Source organism: Passer montanus, unplaced genomic scaffold (genome assembly GCF_014805655.1).
Source record: "Passer montanus isolate IOZ18808 unplaced genomic scaffold, ASM1480565v1 scaffold183, whole genome shotgun sequence".
NCBI lineage: Eukaryota > Metazoa > Chordata > Aves > Passeriformes > Passeridae > Passer > Passer montanus.
Genome location: NW_024365715.1, coordinates 99,970 through 122,308, shown reverse-complemented (window position 1 = coordinate 122,308; position 22,339 = coordinate 99,970). Strand labels below are relative to the sequence as shown.

The 22,339-nt window shown below is 57.9% G+C and overlaps 1 protein-coding gene across 1 annotated transcript; it reads right to left on the bottom strand.

Moving 5' to 3' along the window:
• Positions 1-1,041: 1,041 nt before the first annotated feature.
• On the bottom strand, positions 1,042-21,641 carry FAIM2 (Fas apoptotic inhibitory molecule 2). Its single transcript, XM_039705761.1, has 12 exons — positions 21,387-21,641; positions 19,686-19,866; positions 15,945-16,048; positions 15,770-15,834; positions 15,113-15,166; positions 11,587-11,637; positions 10,762-10,801; positions 9,934-9,971; positions 8,833-8,920; positions 7,709-7,804; positions 3,682-3,735; positions 1,042-1,873 (listed from the first exon to the last, which is right to left on the bottom strand). Exons 1-12 carry the CDS (start codon positions 21,399-21,401, stop codon positions 1,724-1,726), a joined length of 936 nt encoding a protein of 311 aa, XP_039561695.1. The 5' UTR covers positions 21,402-21,641; the 3' UTR covers positions 1,042-1,723.
• Positions 21,642-22,339: the final 698 nt, after the last annotated feature.

The following is a 22,339-nucleotide window of genomic DNA, read 5'->3' as shown; positions in this document are numbered from 1 at the left end:
TGGTCTGGTTGTGGGTTTTTTGTCTGGTTGGGTTTTTTTGTGTCTGACTGGGGTTTTTTGGTCTGGTTAGGGTTTTTGTCCAGTCAGAGATTTTTTGGTCTGGCTGTGGGTTTTTTGGCTGGTTGGGGTTTTTTGTGTCTGACTGGGATTTTTTTAGTCTGCTTGGGGTTTTTTGGTCTGGTTGGGTTTTGGGATTTTTTGGGGGATGTTTTAGGAAGGAAGATAAGGGGAAGGCATCACTCCTGCTCATCACTGCAGCCACAGAGGGGCCAGAGCGTTTCCATTCCCTGCACAGTGCCTTTCCCTGGACACGTGTGGCAGGAGGACAGGACATGTGCGGGGTAAAACCCAGGGCAGAAGGAGCAGGAACGTTCCACGTTCTGGCAGAGCCTCTCTGCAGCAGGAATTGCTGGAGGCAGCTCCCTGACGCACTCGCCGGCATTCCCAGCGAGATGGGAGATACCAGGTCCTATCTGCAGGAAGGATCACTCTTGGAATGAGAGCAAAAGGCCCCTTATCTCCCCGGGGAGCTTTACAGCCCCAGATCAGCCAGCTGAGCCCCAAACAGGGAATGTGAGCGGGGCCGCGGTGGAAAGTTACCCGAGCACATCCAGAGCCCGCGCTGACATTCCCGTTTGGGAGAGGAGAAATGGAAAACAGCCAGGGAGAGGGAACATCGCTGCTCCAATGGCCTCAGCCCCTGGAAAGAACCCCTTAGGAACGCTCATTTGGAGCAACCAAGAGAGTTCTGTGGGGGTGGCGGAGCCTCAGGGTGGGTCACAGGATCCCAGCCCATTTCCCACATGGAATGGCATTTCCCAGCATGGAAACCCATCCTCCTCCATCTCTTCTCTGCCATTTCTTGGCAATATTCTTTCCCTGGGATCCCAAACCCCTCCATGAGGAGCCACACTCCAGAGAGAGCCAGCACACTCCCCTGGGTGGGACCCATGGATCCGGGAAGGGAAGGGAAGGGAAGGGAAGGGAAGGACACTCAGCCAGATGCAAGGGATCCAGGGGAATTTTTCCTGCGAAGGGAAGGGAAGGGAAGGGAAGGGAAGGGAAGGGAAGGGAAGGGAAGGGAAGGACACTCAGCCAGATGCAAGGGATCCAGGGGAATTTTTCCTGCAGTGGCACCAGGGATGACCTCAGAGAGCTGCACGCCCTGAACAAACAGGTTCCCTGTGCCTGGAGCACTGAAATCCAGCTACGTGATCCCACACTCCACGTTTCCAACAGCAGGAGTCACCAGGAACAGCACAGAGGCCACCAAGCTCCAATGGATTGTGGGAAACAGGGCAATGCAAGGATTCCCCAAGGTTTTTCCCTTTTCCCTAACCAAAATCCCTGCTCTGCTGCCCTCACTGTTGTTTTGTCACAGCACTTTCACCCCATGATGGGCAGCACTCAGAGGGCACCTCCAGCAGCCCCAGAGGCCAGGAAGGTCCCAGTCTCCTGCCCCAGCCTCTGGACTGGTTTGGGCTGGGTGGGACTGGGGGGAGCAGAAGGGACACGACACTGAAGCCCTGCTTTGCTCTCTGGGTCACAAAGGCCTGGCAGCAAATGTACAAAGCTGCAGGAGGGGCCTGGGGCTCCTCAGTGCGTTGGATGGACCAGAAAGGGAGGGATTGGGTCAGGCTGGAGGGTTTGAACCCTTTCACCTCTGCTTTTCAATTGAACCCCTCACGTTTGCCAGCACAGGGAGCATCCTGCCCGGCTGCCCTCACTCCTGGCTGGAGCCAAAGAACTGCAGGAAGAAGGAGAAGATGTAGATGATGTCCAGGTAGATGTTGAGAGCTCCAAAGATGTATTCCTCGGGGCTCAGCGAGTACCGGCGGTTCCCCATCAGCATCTGTGTGTCCAGGGCCAGGAACTGGAAGGGAAAGGAGGAAACCCCGGGACAGTGACAGGGAGGTTTGGCCCAGGGAGGCAAGAAGGGCTCTAATGACAGGAGAAGTCCCTGGATCAGGGTGCAGCCCCTTTTTATGTGCTGTAGCCACAATTTAAGAGCTCAGAACAAGGCACTGAATGAGCTGTAACTTTCTCCTTCCCTCATTTCCCTCCTGACAATCAAATCCCGAGTGCAGCTCCCACTCCAGGCCCTCTTCCCTCAGGCTTCCTCCATCCCAAGGCCAGCTCTGGAGCCACCCTGCCTCCTCCTTCTCCCCCAGAGCCCATAACTTGTTATTCCCACACTTCCCTCGGGTGGGAAATGCCTGCCAGGGAACAAGGTGGCCACAGGGTGACCTGGCCCCAGCAGGATACAGAGCAGCACCACCAGAAATCCCAGGTGTGACCGAAATCCACCATTCTCTCCTCCCTCTCTTTCCTCCTTCTGCCATCCTGCTGTCCCTCACGGGTCCAGAGCTCTCCAGGGCTGCACCACCCTCCAGAGATGCTGTTTTATCCCCCCCAGAACAAATCCCAGCCCAGCCGCCCTGGCAGGGCCAGGCCGAGGCTCTGACTGATGTTTATGGGGTAATTATCAGATGTTGAAGCCTCCTTGTACTTTACAGAGGGATCTTGAGCCATGAATCAGCGCCGAGCTCCCCGCGCTCCCTTGGAGTGACTTTTACGGGTTATAAAGGCAATTGCTCAACTGCTCCGATTCCCAACATGCCCAATGGGCACCGCCTCGGAGCCCAGGGCAGCCCCGGGCTGAGTCCCGGCCCCGGGGGCAGCGGGCACGTCCCCTGGCACCTGCCCCGGCCGGGTCCCGGCGCAGCACGGCCGGGACGCGCCGGGATCGGACCCCGGGAGCAAGCCAAGCCTTTCCCTGCAGGAGCTGCCCAGCTCCGGGGCTTTTCCCGCCTGTCCTAATGCCTCTTAATCCCCAGTCTCAGCCTTCCCTGTTTTTCTGCACCTCTGTGAGCCAAGCTCATCCCAAGCCTTGGCTCGCTCTCCCCCAACCAGCCCCGACTCGACCGTGCCGCCTCATCCCTGGATCCCAGCGCTCCCGGGGCTGTGCCGAGCTCAGCTCTGCCTGCCCCACTCCAGAGGCACCTCTGGCCTGTGCCCACGATCCCTGCGGAGCAATCCAGCCGGGATTGCTCACCCCACACAGCTTGGCACTCACTCCATGCCCTGCGCGGGCACCGGCACGTCTGCGGCAGCTCCCGCCGGGATCGCTGCTCCGGGGCTGCCCCGAGCTCTGCAACCCCTGCCCGGCTCCCTGCGAGGCTCCAGCCCCTGCCCGGCTCCCTGCGAGGCTCCATCCCCTGCCCGGCTCCTGCAATGCTCCAGCCCCTGCCCGGCTCCCTGCGAGGCTCCAGCCCCTGCCCAGCTCCTTGCAATGCTCCAGCCCCTGCCCGGCTGCTCCAGCCCCTGCCCGGCTGCTCCAGCCCCTGCCCGGCTCCCTGCGAGGCTCCAGCCCCTGCCCGGCTGCTCCAGCCCCTGCCCGGCTGCTCCAGCCCCTGCCCGGCTCCCTGCGAGGCTCCAGCCCCTGCCCGGCTCCTGCCATGCTCCATCCCCTGCCCGACTCCCTGCAATGCTCCAGCCCCTGCCCCGGCTGCTCCATCCCCTGCCCGGCTCTCTGCCATGCTCCAGCCCCTGCCCGGCTCCTGCCATGCTCCAGCCCCTGCCCGGCTCCCTGCCATGCTCCAATCCCTGCCCGGCTCCCTGCCATGCTCCATCTCCCTTCCCTGCTGTTTTTCCTGCCGGGTGCCAGGAGCAGCCACTCACCATGGTGAAGATCCCAGCCCCGAGCAGAGCGTAGATCGCGTGGAGCCACGGGACCTGAAGGACACAGGGACAGGGACAGAGGGACACGGACAGGGACACATGGACACATGGACACATGGACACACAGACACAGGGACACATGGACACAGGGACACATGGATACAGACACAAGGACACAGAGACAGGGACAAGAACACAGGGACAGGGACACATGGACACAGGGACACACAGACACAGGGACACATGGATACAGACACAGGGACACAGAGACAGGGACAAGAACACAGGGACAGGGACACATGGACAGGGATATGGACACAGCCGTGAATACACGGACATGGACACAGACATGGACACATAGACACGGATAGGGAACATGGACATGGACACACAGACATGGACACGTGGACACAGACACACAGACATGGACACATGGACATGGAAACACAGACATGGACACATGGACACAGACACATGAACACGGACACATCCATAAACACACACAGGGACACAGGGACACATGGACACATGGACAGGGACACACAGACATGGACACATGGACACGGACACACGGACAGAGACACACAGACACATGAACACATGGACAGGGACACACGGACATGGACACAGACACACAGAGACACACAGACACATGGACACACGGACAGGGACACACGGACACAGGGACACAGCCATCAGAGCTGCACAGAATGGGCTGTGCAGAACTTCCCTCCCGAGGTACTTGGCTCCCACGTGAAGGGGGAAAGTTGGGAAATGCCCCAAAAGCCCAGGCTGGATTTGCACCATTCCCAGCTTGTGCAGCTCTTTGGGAATGTTCCTGTGGCACAGAGCAGGACACGGGGCCTCGGCTCCTCCCTCCCTGGGCCCTTTGTGTGCATTCAGCTCCTGAACTTCTCCATCAGCTGCTCCTTATTGCACTTGGCCCCAGTACCTGTCCTGGGGAAATCATGGGATCCTGGAATGGTTTGGGTGACAAGGGACTTTAAACCCATCCAGTCCTACCCTTGCCATGGCAGGGACACTTCCCACTGTCCCAGGCTGCTCCAAGCCCTGTCCAGCCTGGCCTTGGGCACTGCCAGGGGTGGGGAAGCCACACGTCCCAGTCCCAGCACTCTCGTGATGGAACACTGGAGCACCCCCAGAATGGATTTATTACCCAAACACAGCTGATCCCACTGCAAGAAACACCAAATATTCCAAGAGCTGCAGCCAGCTTTCACTGGCCTGAGGGAACAGCTGGATCTGTGTCAGGGTTGGATATTGGGAAAAGGTTCTTCCTGCACTGGAGCAGCTCCCCAGGGCTGCCAGAGCTCCAGGAGCACTTGGACAATGCCCAGGCACAAGGTGGGATTGTTGGGATGTCCTGGGCAAGGCCAGGAGTTGGACTGGCTGACCCTGGGGTGTCCCTTCCCCCTCAGGACACTCCATGATTCTAATTAAAGCACAATTTAAATAAATTCATCCATGGGAGTCACAGGGGAGTTTCACCAGGACTGGGAGCAAAGCTCAGCCCCTGCTGCGGCCCAGGGAGGGAATGCCTCAGGGCAGAGGAGCTGGCTGGGATGGGAAGGGATTTGGGATCCCAGGAGGCTCTCAGGTGATTTATGGCACCTGCCTGGCACCCCCCCCACCCTTCCCTCATCCATGCCCGTGTCCCAGGAGTTGGGAAATGCCCCAAAAGCCCAGGCTGGATTTGCACCATTCCCAGCTTGTGCAGCTCTTTGGGAATGTTCCTGTGGCACAGAGCAGGACACGGGGCCTCGGCTCCTCCCTCCCTGGGCCCTTTGTGTGCATTCAGCTCCTGAACTTCTCCATCAGCTGCTCCTTATTGCACTTGGCCCCAGTACCTGTCCTGGGGAAATCATGGGATCCTGGAATGGTTTGGGTGACAAGGGACTTTAAACCCATCCAGTCCTACCCTTGCCATGGCAGGGACACTTCCCACTGTCCCAGGCTGCTCCAAGCCCTGTCCAGCCTGGCCTTGGGCACTGCCAGGGGTGGGGAAGCCACACGTCCCAGTCCCAGCACTCTCGTGATGGAGCACTGGAGCACCCCCAGAACGGATTTATTACCCAAACACAGCTGATCCCACTGCAAGAAACACCAAATATTCCAAGAGCTGCAGCCAGCTTTCACTGGCCTGAGGGAACAGCTGGATCTGTGTCAGGGTTGGATATTGGGAAAAGGTTCTTCCTGCACTGGAGCAGCTCCCCAGGGCTGCCAGAGCTCCAGGAGCACTTGGACAATGCCCAGGCACAAGGTGGGATTGTTGGGATGTCCTGGGCAGGGCCAGGAGTTGGACTGGCTGACCCTGGGGTGTCCTCTTAGGACACGTCATGATTCTAATTAAAGCACAATTTAAATAAATTCATCCATGGGAGTCACAGGGGAGTTTCACCAGGACTGGGAGCAAAGCTCAGCCCCTGCTGCGGCCCAGGGAGGGAATGCCTCAGGGCAGAGGAGCTGGCTGGGATGGGAAGGGATTTGGGATCCCAGGAGGCTCTCAGGCGATTTATGGCACCTGCCTGGCACCCCCCCCACCCTTCCCTCATCCATGCCCGTGTCCCAGGGGCTGCCAGACCCTCTGGGGGTGACACCTGCCATGATAAGACACCCTTGGATGCTGCCCAGCCCTGCTCCAGGCTGGCTGGAAGCTGCTCCAGGAGTTCCCCGGGCACAGCTGGGGCCAGGAGTGGCTGCAGAGGCCAAAGGAGGAGGCTGGAGGTGTGTCAGGGGTTGGCAGGCCCTGGGGACACACAGGGGTCACTGTCCCCTCGGGGACACACAGGGGGTCACTGTCCCCTCAGGGACACAGGGGTCACTGTCCCTGGGGACACAGGCAGTCACTGTCCCCTGGGGCACACAAGGGGTCACTGGGGGCACACAGGGGGTCACTGTCCCCTCAAGGACACACAGAGGGTCACTCTCCCCTGAGGACACACAGGGGTGTCACTGTCCCCTGGGGGGCACACAGGGGGTGTCACTGTCCCCTGGGGCACACAGGGGTGTCACTGTCCCTCGGGGCCCTGAGGACACACAGGGGTCACTGTCCCTGGGGCACACAGGGGGTCACTGTCCCTGAGGACACACAGGGGTCACTGTCCCTCGGGGACACACAGAGGGTCACTGGGGGCACACAGGGGGTCACTGTCCCCTTGCACTTGGCTCCTGAGGGTCACTCAGACCTCAGGGTCATTGCTGGGCAATGGAGGCCTCAAGATTGGAACTCTGCAGGTGCTGGGTGTTAGTCCTGAGCCCAAGCCCTGCCCTGGACTTGGGACAGAGTTTAATGAGCTCATTTCCTCGGTTTTACTGAGGGGAAACTGAGGCCTGAGCAGAGGCAGCTGTGCCCAGGTGGGACCCCAGTGGCATCCAGGGGGTCCCAGCACAGGAAGAGCATGGATGTGTTGGAATGAGTCCAAAGGGGGCCACGGAGCTGCTCAGGGCTGGAGCCCCTCTGGAGCCAGGCTGGCAGAGCTGGGGGTGCTCACCCCACTGCAGGGAGAGCTCAGAGCCCCTGCAGGGCCTGAGGGGCTCCAGGAGAGCTGGGGAGGGGCTGGGGACAGGGATGGAGGGACAGGACACAGGGAATGGCTCCCAGTGCAGAGGGCAGGGCTGGGTGGGAGATTGGGAAGGAATTCATCCCTGGGAGGGTGGGCAGGCCCTGGGATGGATTTCCCAGAGCTGCCCCTGGATTCCTGGCAGTGCCCAGGCCATGCTGGAGCAGCCTGGGGCAGTGGGAGGTGTCCCTGCCATGGCAGGGGTGGGATGGGATGGGCTTTGAGGTCCCTCCTGACCAAAATCATTCCATGATTCCACCACCAGGAACAGCAGGAAGCGTCCTCAGCCCCGGGCGGTTCCATCCCTGAGCCGTATCCCATGGTCCATCCCAGGGAATGACCCTGCCATGCCATCCCTCCTTGGGGGTTCCCACCCGTTTTCAGGGAGCTGGGCCCCCCCTGCCAGCACGCCCAGTTTGGCCCAGTTTGGCCCAGTTATCACTCACGTATTGGTAGGGCAGGATGACAGCCAGGACCAGCCCCCCCAGGAACAGCACCATGAGCAGCACGAAGAGCACGCCCTGGTACGAGGTGAAGTCAAACTGCAGACGGGAGGGAAGAGTTTCTGTTCCAGGGCTGCTCTGGGGGAGCTGCAGCTGCCGAGCCCCCCTGGGACTCACCCGGAGCTGGATCTGCCTCTCCATCCCAGCAGCCACCCCCTGGCACAGAGCCAACGCCTCCCAAATCCCCCTTAGTGCCACGGGAAGGGCTCGGGAATCCCAAATCCATCCCACACAACGTCCTCCTGCATCCCACAGCCCTCTGAAACTCCCAGTCTGCCACCATGCAGCCTCTTCCAGCCCCTCTGACATCCCTGACACATCCCAATCCTCCAGAAATCCCAGATTATTCCCACACCTCAGCAACTTCCAGTCCCATGTACATCTATGGCACACCCCAATCCACAAAAAAAATCTCATTTTATTCCCATAAATCAGCATTTTCTAGCCCCCATCCACAAAAAATCCCATTTTATTCCCATGAATCAGCATCTTCCAGCCCCCACCCCAATCCACAAAAAAAATCCCATTTTGTTCCGATATATCACCATCTTCTAGCCCCCACCCCAATCCACAAAAAATCCCATTTTATTCCCATAAATCAGGATCTTCTAGCCCCCACCCCAATCCACAAAAAAATCTTATTTTATTCCCATGAATCTGCATCTTCTAGCCCCCAACCCAATACAAAAAAATCTTTTATTCCCATGAATCAGCATCTTCTAGCCCCCACCCCAATCCACAAAAAAAATCCCATTTTATTCCCATATATCACCATCTTCTAGCCCCCACCCCAATCCACAAATAATCCCATTTTATTCCCATGAATCAGCATCTTCTAGCCCCCACCCCAATCCACAAAAAAAATCCCATTTTATTCCCATAAATCAGCATCTCCTAGCCCCACTTACATCCCAGCCACATCCCTCCCTAGCACATGTCCTGATCCACTCCAACCTCCTCGTGGCATCCCTCGGGCTGTTCCTGTTTCCAGAGCCCCCCAGACACCCCCAGCTGCCCCCATCGTGCCCAGGAGTGCCCCTTCCCGAGGGAGGTGCCCACAGTCCCACCTTGCTCTGGAAGCTGAAGATGGTGACAGACAGACAGACCAGGGCCGTGATCCCCAGGCACAGCAGCACCGACTTGGTGTTGTAGTAACTGCAGAATGAGCAGGAAAAGCACGTTGGGATCATTCCCACAGGGATGGGAAGGGGGGTTCAGACAGGCAGGAGCTGGGCAAGGAATCCTACGGGCACAAACAGGGCTGGAATTGTCAATATTCCACACTAGTGTTAGAAAAGGGAGGGTAGAAAAAGGCTGGATGGGTTTTCCTGCTGTTTTGAAGCACAGAGGGAAGGCAGGAGGCTCCATCTGGGCCTCCCAGAGCTTCGGAGCAGCTCCAAGTCCACCAATCCCACTGTCCACAGACAGGGAGTGGGGGAGATCCTGACTAGGAGGCAACAAAACCAGGATGACAAAAGGCACTGCAGCACGAGGGGAAACCAAAGGAGCAGCTCCTGCCCAGTCTGGCTTTTGGAAAAGGGCAGGAAGGAGGGATTGGAGCAGGCACAGGGGCTGCAGACTCGGGCTGGAATGGTTTCCAGGCTGGATCAGGATTTTGGCTGCAGTGCCAGGCTCAGCCCTTGGGAAAGCCAGTCCTGCTCTCCCTGGGGGCATTGGTGTGGAGCCTCTGGAGTTTTCCCCCTGGAGCTGCTGAGGCTGCAGATTTCTTTGTCCCAATCCATCCATCAGCCACCCTGGATCATGTCCCTCTCTCCAGGCTCCCACGTGAGCTAGGAGCAGATTTCCCGGTGCAAACGAGCGGAAGGGAACAGGCTGGGATACAAATTCCTGAAACTGCTGGAAAAAATTCCTTGGCTCACTGCAGCCCCACCTGCCTGGGACCTGCCCAGTGAGAAATGTGGGGTCACTGAGTGGTCACCTCCTGCCCATCCTGGCCCTCCAGGGCTCTCCTGCAGGATTTGGGATGTGGGAATCCCCCAGTGCTGCCACCCTTGGGACAGGGACAGGCCTTGGAAACCTTCCTTGGGAAGTTTTCACAGGGAAGCTCCAGCTCTGTGTGGCTGCTGGGAGCCCCAGGCAGCCCAGGCAGCTCAGGAATAGGGAATGTTTTCAGGAAGAGACAGGACACAGGGCAGTGCCCAACCCACCTGGAGAGCATGGCAGTGAGATAGGCCATGGACAGGGTCTGGGGGAAAACACAGCCTGGTTAGTGCCCTCATGCCCAGAGCAGACACCACAGGAAATCCCATCCCAGAGAAAAGGGCAGGGAAGCCTCTCAGACTCTCAGGAGAAGGAACTTGGCAGCGTTTGGAACCCTCCAGTGATTGATGGGCACAGGAGAGGGCAAATGGCACAGGAGCACCCCCTGCTCCTGCATCCCTCCCAATTCCAGCTCCCATCCCAGTCCCAGCTCCCACCCCAATTCCAGCTCCCACCCCAATTCCAAGTCCCATCCCAGCTCCCATCCCTGCTCCCTACTCCCATCACAGCTCCCATCCCAGCTCCAGCTCCCATTCCAGCTCCCATCCCAATTCCAGCTCCCATCCCAGCTCCCATCCCAGCTCCCATCCCAATTCCCATCCCAGTTCCAGCTCCCATCCCAGTTCCAGCTCCCATCCCAGCTCTCATCCCAATTCCAGCTCCCATCCTGGAATAGCTCCAATCCCACATCCCAGCTGCCATCCCTGCTTCCATCCCACATTCTAGTTCCCATCCCACCTCAGTTCCCACCCTTGTTCCCACCCCTGATCCCACCCTGGTTCCCATCCCAGTTCCCACCAGACTCCACAGATTATTTTTTGCAATTTTTTAACAAGCAGAGGCTCCCTTTTTTTTCCAGCTTCTCCCATCCCAGTGCAACCACAGCTCCTCAGGACAATTAGAGGATGAAATTCCCACTTTTCCCCAGGAATGCCAGCCTTGTCCTTGGAGTCACTCTGACCCCAGGGCAGATGTTGGCCAGATGTGCTACTCACAAAGATGCTGAGCAGGATCAGATTCCATGGGAAGTATCTCCTGCAAAGGAAGCAGGGGTCAGTCAGCCGGGGCTGTGCCAGGGAATCCCTGACCATGAGGGTAATTAGTGAGTGCGAGGGTAATTAACCGCCATTAATGACCCTGCTAATTAATGTCCATGCTGGTAATTAGCACCCTGTGCAGGGCACATTCACCCTGCTGGGAGCCCCAGGGCATTTGGGGTCCTCCGGGGCCAGCAGGACAAAGGTCCCCAGGATATTCCTGCTCGTCTGGGAGCTGATGAGATCCTCTGGAATGTTTCATTCCCAGAACGCAGAGCTGCAAACGGGGCAGTTCCTGCTGGGAAATCACAGCTGCAATTGCACTCCTGAGCTGCAGCAACCCAAGGCCTGGAACAGCTGTTTCCAGCATCTGGAACAGGTTCCCCAGAGCAGCTGGGGCTGACCCTGGATCCCTGGCAGTGCCCAAGGCCAGGCTGGATGGGACACCAGTGGGAAGTGTCCCTGCCCATGGCAGGGGTGGCACTGGATGGGCTTTGAGGTCCTTTCCATCCCAAACCATTCCATGATCCCATGGAAACACAGCAGCTGCATCCCTGCCCCATAACAGGGCTGGAAACCTGAGGGGAACGTTCCTGCTGCCCTTCCCAGGCTGTCCCAGACCCCAAAGCCATCCCCTTACCTGGGCCCGGAGCAGCAGGCGAGGATCAGGTATGTGACGAAGAAAACGGCGCTGCAAGGAGAGAGAGAGAGCTCAGGGGGGGGAAAGCAACTGGGAGGGTGGTGGAAATCCCTGGAAAAGCAGCCTGGGAGGGTGGTGCTTACCTGGGCCCGGAGCAGCAGGCGAGGATCAGGTATGTGACGAAGAAAACGGCGCTGCAAGGAGAGAGAGAGAGCTCAGGGGGGAAAAGCAACTGGGAGGGTGGTGCAGGAGGGAATTCCCTGGGATGGAATTCCCTGGAAAAGCAACCTGGGAGGCAGGGGGGAATTCCCTGGGATGGAATTCTCTGGAAAAGCAGCCTGGGAGGGTGGTTCAGGGGGGAATTCCCTGGGATGGAATTCCCTGGAAAAGCAACCTGGGAGGGTGGTGCAGGGGGGAATTCCCTGGGATGGGGATGTTGGAAATGCAAACATCCAGCAGGTGTGGAGAAGGGTGGTTCCCACCCCTGGTCCCTCTCACTAAGCTCCTTCCTGCCCTCAGGGGCCTCCTCTGCACGTTCCTGTCCCCAGGGTGGGACAAAACGTCCCTGGAGAAGCTGAGAGCTGGGTTTGGAGCAGAGCCAAGGTCAGGTTCAGACCCCATGGAGCACCCAAATGTGTAAATGACAAACAGGGCAGAACGGGGTTTGTGCTGGCTCTTAGGAAACGTTCCCTCATGGAAAGGGAGCTCAGGCATTGGAAGGGGCTGCCCAGGCAGTGGTGGAATCCCATCCTTGGGAGTGTCCAGAAGCCAGTGGAAGTGGCACTGGGGACATGGTCAGCAGTGAGGGGAGGGCTGGTGGTTGAACTCGGTCTCCGGGGGCTTTTCCCACCTTCATGATCCCAGGATTCCATGGTTCTGTGAGTTTCTCACAGGAGGTGCCAGGCTTTGCCCCTCGTTTCCAAACCCTTTCTGGCTTGGGGGTGTCAAGGCTGGAGGTTCTTAAACCAAGGGCTGGAAAACTGACCAGGCTGGAAGGGCTGTGCTGGAGGAGGAGCTGCTCCCATGGTACATCCCTCCAGAAATGGGAATTTCTGGACTTTCCATTCCTGGCAGTGTCCCAGGCCAGGCTGGACAGGGATTGGAGAAACCTGGGACAGTGGAAGGTGTCCCTGCCCATGGCAGGGGTGGCACTGGATGACTTGAAGGTCCCTCCAACCCAACCCATTCCAGGATTCCACTGCTGGAGTGCTTGAGGAAGAGCCCAGGGCAGGGAAGGGCTAAGGGAAGGGCTCAGGGCAGGAGGAGCTGCTCGGGGAAGGGCTCAGGGCAGGAGGATCCATTCAGGAAAGGGCTCGGGGACAAGCCCAGGGCAGGAGGATCCTCCCGGCTCAGCAGAGCCCAAGGTGCCCTGGCTGCCCAGCCCTGCCCAGATCCTGGCAGGTTTTACCTCCCAGTATTTGACCCTCTCGAGGCACAGCAGCCCCAGAGCTGAAGGAGGCTCTCCTGCCCGCAGCTGGGTGTTTTTCCAGGCTCTGGAAGCTGCTCCCCTGCTCTCCCCGGGGCAGCAGTTCCGGGCGTGCCGATGGCTCCCGATAGCCACTGACCCTCGGCCAGGGCAGGGAGGTGAGAGCAGAGCCCAGGGCCACGAGGCCCAGGGCACAGAGATAAACCCGGGCCCAGCTCTCCCACTGGGAAACCAGGAAAGCCAGCCTGGACACGGCTGAGCAGCTGGGAAGAGACTGTCAGGAGCACAGAGCCAGCGGGGCTGTCCAGCCCCTGTCTGCCCTGGATTTATTCCCACTGAGGTGCCATCCCAGCACTGGGAAAATATCCTGGGGCTCCCAGGTTTATTTTACAGAGGTCTCTGTTGGGAAGGAGACCCAGGCAAAAAGAAGGAAAAACATTTGGAGACACTGGAATGAAGGGAAGGGCTCAGCTCACTGAGCAGTGAAAAAACAGACAAAATTAAAGTCATGGAATGGCCTGGGTGGGAAGGAACCTTAAAATCCATCCCACCCCACCCCCTGCCATGGGCAGGCACACCTCCCACTGCCCCAGGCTGCTCCAAGCCCTGTCCAGCCTGGCTGGGCACTGCCAGGGATCAGGGCAGCTCTGGGAAATCCATCCCAGGGCCTGCCCACCCTCCCAGGGAGGAATTCCTGCCCAGTCTCCCACCCCTGGCACTGGGAGCCATTCCCTGTGTCCTGTCCCTCCATCCCTGTCCCCAGCCCCTCCCCAGCTCTCCTGGAGCCCCTCAGGCCCTGCAGGGGCTCTGAGCTCTCCCTGCAGTGGGGTGAGCACCCCCAGCTCTGCCAGCCTGGCTCCAGAGGGGCTGCAGCCCTGAGCAGCTCCGTGGCCTCCTCTGGGCTCTCTCCAGCAGCTCCTCATCCTCCCTGTGCCGGAGCCAGGGCTCTGCAGGTGGGGTCTCACCTGGCACAGGGGGACAATGATCAGGGGGACATTCCTCCAGCACAGAACCCCCCCAACTGCCCCAAGGGTGTTCCTGCTGGGAAAGGGAGGGAATAAACTCCATCTGGGCAGCGAGCTGGAAGAGTGACCCCAGAGGCCAAGGTGGGGACCTGAGCAGGGCTGAGCCTCCTCTCCCTGTCCCCTGGGAGGTGACACTGCCTCTCCAAGCCCAGCTGCCCTCTGAAGCACCTCTGCTTCCCTCCTGGTGGCCCGGATCTCCCATTGCTGCTGTTTGGAGGGTTCTCCCAGGTTACATAAGCCGGTGTCTCATCTTCTGATTTGGGTGTGAACTGATTAAAGCTGAGTTCACCTCACACTCAGTGAGCAGCACTGACCCCGCCAGCAGCCCAGAAACCACGGAGCCAGGAGATACCAGCACCTGGGAGCTCCATTCTGGGCTGGCTGGGGGAACCAAGGAATGGCATCCCAACTCTGGGGCTCTGGGATGGAGCCCCAGGAGTGACAGCCCCACTCAGACATGGCCAGGAACATCCCAACACCTCCAAATCCACCCCACATATCCCCTGGATATTATGCAATGAAAACCACGGCAACCACCTGGCTTCCAAGGGGAAAATCCCAAATTTCAGCCTCCATGGTGCCCTGAACGTCCTTCCAGGTGTCAGATATGGGGCTCTTCAGTATTTTCTTGAATGCTTTGCAAGGAGGCCTTTGGAGCTTCCCAGGGGACCTTCCCAAAATCAACCCTCTAAGGTGCCCTGGACATCCTTCCAGGTCTCATTAGGAGTTCCTGTTTCCCTGGAAACTCGCCAGTTTTCTCTGGCTTTCTGCAGGAAATACTCAGATATTTATTTCGACCCTGGTTTCTAGAGCCATTTTTGGGGAAGTGTTCGGAGTTCTCTCTGGTGTCTCTTGCTGATTCAGGTGAGATTTCCCATCTGCTCACCTCAGGCTCACCCATGGATTGGTGCCCAGAGCAGCTGGGGCTGCCCCGGGGTCCCTGGCAGTGCCTGAGGCTGGGCACTGGAGCTTGGAGCAGCCTGGGAAGGTGGGAGATGTCCCTACCATGACAAGCTTTAGGGTCCCTCCCAACCCAACCCATTCCATGCTTCCATGACCTTCCCAGTTGCCCCTGGACTCCTTGGAGTGATGCTTCACATGCAGGACAAGGAAGTGTTTGGGGAGTGCTGGAGACCCTTCCCACATCCCCAGAGCCCCACAGCCCCAGCCAGGCTGTCTGGAGCACACAAGGCCACAGGAAAAGCCAGGGATACTCACTAGGAAGCCCAGTACCAGGCAGAGTGGGTCTGGATGTAGCCCTTGACCGGTTCACTGCAAGACAGAAGGAAAGATCCTGAGCAGGAAGAAGCCGGTCCCTCACAGCTCCCTGCTCAATGAACCCAGGAACAGCCCTAGCACGGGGATTAAAACCCAGCCCTGGGTGAACCCTGAGCCTGTGGAGAGGAATTCCAGCTGCCAGGTGGGAAGGGCAGCGCTGCTCCCCCAGTTCCACACCGGAGCTGGCTGGGAATGGCTCCCACAGGGGATTAGGGAGCCCAAATCCTCAGGCTGGCAGTGATCCATTATTTATTCTAGAGGCAACATGAGCCACACACACCCAGAGTGCTCGGTCATCCGAGCTGGAGAGGGGGGTGAGCAGGGGAGGGAAGGCAGCCCCTGGAGCTGGGATCTGGTGACTCCCACAGGGAAAACCCAGCAGTCACTGCCAAGGGCAGCAGCTCTGGGGCTCACCCAGGATGGGAGATCCAACCCCGAGCGTGGATGGGAATGGGAGCAAAAGGACTGAGGGAGCTCTGAGTGCTCCCTCAGCTTTGCTTTTCTATTGGAATACTCAGAAAGAATCCAGGTGTGACACAACCCCCAGGAAGCTGCCCAGAGCCCCGCTCCCAGGCTCAGGACACACCCAGCACCCACCAGAAGGTGAAGAAAGCCACGATGACAACGGTGACCAGGAGCTGGACCATGAGGATGGCGTAAACCTGCAGGGAGAGGTGATCCATGGATCCCAGAATCCAGCAGAGCCAGGCCCTCCAGGGGCTGGGGGCCCAGCTCTGCCAGCCCAGAGGACAAGGACGTGTCCCTCCCTCACCTTCCTGATGAACACCCTGCGCACGTTGCGGTCGTCCCAGCTGAAGGTCGTGAGCAGCTCCGTGTCCCCCGGGTACCCCCCGCTGCCGTAGCTTGGGCTGCTGCCTGCAGGGAGGCCAAAGGAGCAGCTCCAGCTCCCACCCCAAATCCCCCCCAGCTGTGGAGCCTGACCCCAGGGAGCCACCACGGCCCAGGTGCCCCAAATTCCCACAGGTTCCTTGTGGCATTCACGCCTCTGAAAAAATCCCTTCGCCCAGGATTTTTCTCCTGGGAAGCTGAGAAGCCTCAGAGAAAAAGGAAAACAATTCTTATCTCATTTGTTTCTCCTGTGTTTTGCTCCTTTGGAATGTGTTTGGAGGTTATTTACCCACAGGTGGTTGTTTCATTGCATTCTGGTGTGAATTGTTTTCACTCTTTGGCCAATCGGGGCCAAGCAGTGTCGAGACTGGAAAGAGTCACGAGTTTTCATTATCTTTTTTAGCATTTAGTATATTTTCTGTATAATTAATATCATATCATATCATATCATATCATATCATATCATATCATAATAAATTAGCCTTCTGAGAACATGGAGTCAGATGCATCATTTAATATAATATAATATAATATAATATAATATAATATAATATAATATAATATAATATAATATAATATAATATAATATAATATAATATAATATAATATAATATAATATAATATAATATAATATAATATAATATAATATAATATAATATAATATAATATAATATAATATAATATAATATAATATAATATAATATAATATAATATAATATAATATAATATAATATAATATAATATAATATAATATAATATAATATAAGGCTTCTGAGAACATGGAGTCACCCTTGTTGGGACATTTCCCAAATACAATATTTCCTCTGCCCCCTTCCCAGTCCTGCTGCTCCTCAGGACCATCCCTGGGAACAGAGGGGGAATGTTCCCATAAACCATCCCAACACCAGTCTGAGTCCTTGTCTGAGGAAACACCAAACCCTCCGCAGCAATGGGAGGGCTGGGATCATCCCTTGCTGTCCTTTCATTGGATGTTGAACATCCCCAGAGCAGCTGTGACTCAGCATTCCCTGCGGAGCAGGAGGACTCCCTCGCTGCTCTCCTGAGCTGTGTTTGCATCATGGCTTTGTCAACAACATCCCTGCTCCAACAGCAGCTCCTGGCAGCTCCCTGAGCTCCATCCCTCAACTCCATTTCCATCAGGGACTCAGGAAACAGTTCAGCACCGAGCGTGAACAAGGAAAAAACAGCTCTAGTGCTACCAGTGAGAAAAACCTTCCCCCAAATCCTGAAATCCCTGCACAAGTCATCTCTGCTTTGCCAAAACAGGAACAGAAGCTCCTGTTGCTGCTTTTCCTTACCCCATCCCTGGCAGTGCCCAGGCCAGGCTGGATGGGGTTTGGAGCAGCCTGGGGCAGTGGGAGGTGTCCCTGCCACGGCAGGGGTGGCACTGGATGGGCTATGAGATCCCACCCAAACCATTCCATGACTCCATGATTCTGTGCCCTCTGTGCTTCCCCTCCTGTGTCACTGAAGTCCCCCAAACCATTCCATGACTCCATGATTCTGTGCCCTCTGTGCTTCCCTTGCTGCTGTCCCCTCCTGTGTCACTGAAGTCCCGCCTGCTGGGTTTCCACAGAAGATTTTTGTGTGTTTTTCCTTCTTTACATTCCTGTCCCTGCCTGGTCCACAGACGCCTCCCCTCCTCCTAAAAAGCTCCTAAAGCTTCTGAGCTCAGGGATACCCAAATCCTTCAGGAAGATGGAGCAAAAACCCTCTTAATCTCAGAGCAGGCAGCAGGAGAGCCAAACTCAAGGTCCTGATCCTGATTTTCTCCTGTTTTCCTGGTTAAAGTTGCTCATTCAAAATGCAGGAGCCTCACTTAGGTACCCCCAGCAGGAAATAAGCCCCTGGTGCTGTTCTGTTGCAAATAAATCCCTTGGCCCTTCCTTCCTGCCCCACTGGAGCTGAAGGTTCTGCATGTTCTCCTGGATCCCTCATCAGTTGCAGAGTGCCTGGGGCAGGGAGAATCCCTGGGACACTTCCAGGCCTCCTGCACCAAAGCAGTCCCAGCCCCAAACACCAAACTGGCCCCTAAACACCAAATTGGTCCCTAAACACCAAATTGGCCCCTAAACTCCAAATTAGCTCCTAATCAACAAATTGGCTCCTAAACACAAAATTGGCCCCTAAAAACCCAACTGGTTTGGCCCCTAAACACCCAACTGGCCCCTAAACACCAAATTGGCCCCTAAACTCCAAATTAGCTCCTAATCAACAAATTGGCTCCTAAACACAAAATTGGCCCCTAAAAACCCAACTGGTTTGGCCCCTAAACACCCAACTGGCCCCTAAACACCAAATTGTCCTCTACACACCCAGCTGGCACCTCATTGCCCTGAGGAACTGAAGGGTTTTACCCTCCTCCCTCCCTCCCTGGTGGTGGCTCCAGCATCCAGAGGGTTTCATTCTCCTCCCTTCTGTTGTCCCCACATCTGTCCCCCCACCCAAGGCCACAGCAGGATGGTGTGTCCTGAGTTCATGGTCACAGAAACAACCCCAAATCCACATCCCTTCTCTCCAGGTGCTCCCACTCAGGTGTGAGACATCCCATAGAACGGGTTTCCCACCTGGAGACCCAAAATACCCCTTAAACCCCAAATACCCCATCCCACCCCATTTAGGCCTCACCCCCCCTAATTCATTGTGACAGCAGAAAAATCCAGATGATCCCCAGAGGCACCTGGGGGGATTTATCCTGTTCCTTAGGGGACAGGCTGAGAAACCATCAGAATACTCCAGCACAGACACAGCAGGGGAGGTTTTCACTCCTTCCCCTTCCCCAAGCATCCCATCCCCGCAGCTGCAGCAAAGGATGGAGCAGGGCAAGAGCTCAGGAGTCCCTAAATCCCATAATCCCGGCGTTTTCTCTGGCTGGAACTGTGCTGAGTGAGCACTTAGCCACCCCCAGAGTCACTTCCTGGGCACCAGCCCCACCTGCAAGCCTGCAGCCATTCCCTGGGCACAGCCAGGGCTTTGTCCTTTGCTACGGCCCAGCAGAAGCTCCAGGGAACTCCTGTGTTGGACAAACTGCTGGTTTGCCCAGGAATGGCCACAAGGATGCTGGAACAATCCAGCCTTTGGCTCCAGCCGTGTCCCAGCCTCCCTGGCTCTGCCACAGCCACACTCAGGGCTGTGACACCACTTGTGACACCAATTGTGCCACCTCAGCTGCTCTGGGAGCTGGGGCTGAGCAGGAGCTGCAGGAGGGGGTGGGGGGATCCCTGCAGCTGCTCCAGAACTTTTCCTGCAGCCCCTGGAGCTGGGAATGGGGATTTCTCCTACCATGGGACAGGGAAGGTGTTTATCCCCTCGTCTGGAAGGGGGTGAGGTCTCCGGGATGGCTGGAATGGCTTTTATTCACAGATACAAACTTTTTATCTGCAGATGGAGATTTTATGTGCAGATGGAGACTTTTACACATTGATGGAGACTCTCCCGTGCAGACAGAGGCTCACAGCTCTACCCTGGGCCAAACTGGGCACCACATCCCTGCTCCTCCTCTCATCCCTGCTCCCCGTCTCATCCCTGATCCCCCTCTCATCCCTGATCCCCTTCTTATCCCAGTTCCCCCTCTCCTCTCCATCCCGGGGGGTCTCTGCCCCCTCTCCCAGGGCTCACCCAGCCCAGCCATGGAAGGACTTACTGGGATCCACGTAAGCCCAGCTGGGGTGGAGCGGGGCCGCGGGCGGGGCAGGAAAAGCCCCGGATTTCATCCCTTCTCCCGCTGTCGCCTCCTCGTAGGACGGGGGAGCCGGGGGGGCAGTGGCATTGTCCTTCTTGTCCCCCTGCCCCTCAGAGCTGGGGGGTTTGTTGTTCACGGAGAGCTGCACAGAAAGGGGCAAAGAGAGAGAGAGAGCTGAGTGAAAACATCCCAGAAACCGCCCTGGGTGAGAAGCTGGCACGGACAGGTTCTGGAAAAGGGGTCAGGAACTGGGAGATGCAGGAACTGAACTGGGAGCCCCCCAGCCATTCCTGGAGGCTGGGCACGGGCCCATCCCTGCACCCTGGGACGGGTGTTCATAACTCGGGGGAGATGGGAAAGCCCCGGAGGTGCTCATTGGGATGAGAAGTTCCAGGCAGGGAGGTCTGAGGGGAGACCCGGAGCCCCCGCGGTGCCTCGGGCTCAACGTGACACCAAAAACATCCAAGGAATTCTCTGCTTCTCGTCAAACTTCCTACATTGCTCCTTTAAAAAAGAGCTTTCAGTTCCTGGGCAGGAAATCCTGAACTCTTCGTTCCCATTCAGCCCATTTTGGGTCAGTTGCTCCCAGCAACGCTCTGGTTTGGCCCTCCAGAATTTTCTCCTCCGTGCCCGTGAGGAGGCTCAGCTCTGCTGCTTCCCCGCGTTCCAAGGACGTGGGACTGCAGCAGGGAGCCAGCCCGGGGCCACCTGAGCGCTCTCCTTGGGAACATGATCCCTTTAACCTGCCGGGGAAGATAAGGGCCAGGATAAACTCCGCTGCCCGCGGAGGAGCCAGCTCGGCCCCGGGAGCGGCGTCCCCACAGCTCGGGGGGCTGCAGCGGCAACGAGCCCCAAAACCAGGGGGCATTAACGGAGCAGAGTGAGCAGGGCTCCAGCTGAAGGCGCCAGGGCCCTGAAAACACAGCAGGGGCCGGGCTGGGATGAGTCCCACGGGCAGATCCAGCTGTGCCAGCTCCCCTGCCAGCCCCCAGGGTCTGTCCTTCCCTGTCCCTCCCTGTCCCTTGGGTTTAGGGGCCGAGATCCTGCAAGCCCCCTTCCCACCCCCCCGGATATCCAAGGAGATCCAGAGGGATGGAGCTGCATCCAGAGCGTTGCCATGGCGATGGTGCATGAGCTGGCAGAGGATCCACAACCCCCCCTCCTCGGTCTGAGAGCATTGGAGAACCCCAAAATCCCCCAAATCCCCAAAATCCAGAGCTCCCGGGCCGGGCAGGAGGTGCTGCCAGGTGGGCACAGGGTGGGACAGCACAACCAGCTCACAGAGCCCCCCGACACCCGGGATGTGGGGGGCTCAGGGGGGTAACAAGGCCACAGGTCCGGTCCAACAGGGTTTGAGCTGCGCACCCATCACCCCCAAACCAGCCCGATCCCAAAACAACCCCAAACCAGCCCCCAATCCCAAAATCATCCCTAAACCAGCCCCCAACCCCAAAACCAGCCCCCCAGCCCCTTCCAGCCCCCAGACCCTCCGCCCCCACGGCAGGCTCTGTGCACGGCACCCAGCTCCCCTTGCTGTTCCCTTCTTTAGGAACAGAACCCATCGTTCTGCTCCTAAATCCCTTCCCTCCGCCGCCCTTCCCCTCCGAAGGCGCCGTTATGCAACAGGGACGGGCTCACGGTGCCCGCTCCGGCCTCCCTCACCTTCCCCTGGGTCATGGCTGCTGCCTGGCCCTGGATCGGGACCGAGCTGGGCGCGGGGTCCCTTCCAGCCCTTCTCCCGGCCGGTGTGGGGCTGGATGCGGCTCCCGCAGCCCCCGCAGCCCCGGCAGCCGCTGCCTTCGGCTTCCAGCAGCGTCCCCGAGCTGCGGGCGCTGCAGGCAGGGCTGTACCACTGCCCGCCCGCGGCACAGGGGAGCCGGCAGAGCGGCGAGGGATGCGGTGGGGAGAGGGTCGGGGGGGAGAGGGTCGGGATAGGGAGAGAATCGGGATGGAGAGGAGATAGAGAGAGGGCTGGGATGGAGAGAGGGCCGGGGTGGGGAGAGAATCGGGATAGAGAGAGGGTCGGGATGGAGGAGATGGAGAGAGGGTAGGGATGGGGAGAGGATCGGGATGGGGGGGAGATAGAGAGAGGGCTGGGATGGAGAGAGGGTCGGGATAGAGAGAGGGTCGGGATGGGGGTGATGGAGAGAGGATCGAGATGAGAGGGAAGGGGAGAAGGTCTGGATGGGGAGAGGATCAGGATGGGGAGAGAGTCAGGATGGGGCAATGGAGAGAGGGTCAGGATGGGGGAGATGGAGAGAGGGTCAGGATGGAGAGGAGGTCGGGATGGGTGGGATGGGAGAGGGTCAGGGATGGAGAGAGGGCCGGGATGGGGAGAGGATCGGGATGGAGGGGAGATAGAGAGAGGGCTGGGATGGAGAGAGGGTCGGGATAGAGAGAGGGTCGGGGTGGGGGGGAGATGGAGAGTCGAGATGAGAGGGATGGGGAGAGGATCAGGATAGGGCAATGGAGAGGGGGTTGGGATGGGGGGATGGAGAGAGGGTCAGGATGGAGAGAGGGTCAGGATGGGTGGCATGGGGAGAGGTTTGGGATGGAGGGGAGATAGAGAAAGGGCTGGGATAGAGAGATTTTTGGGATAGAGAGAGGGTCGGCAT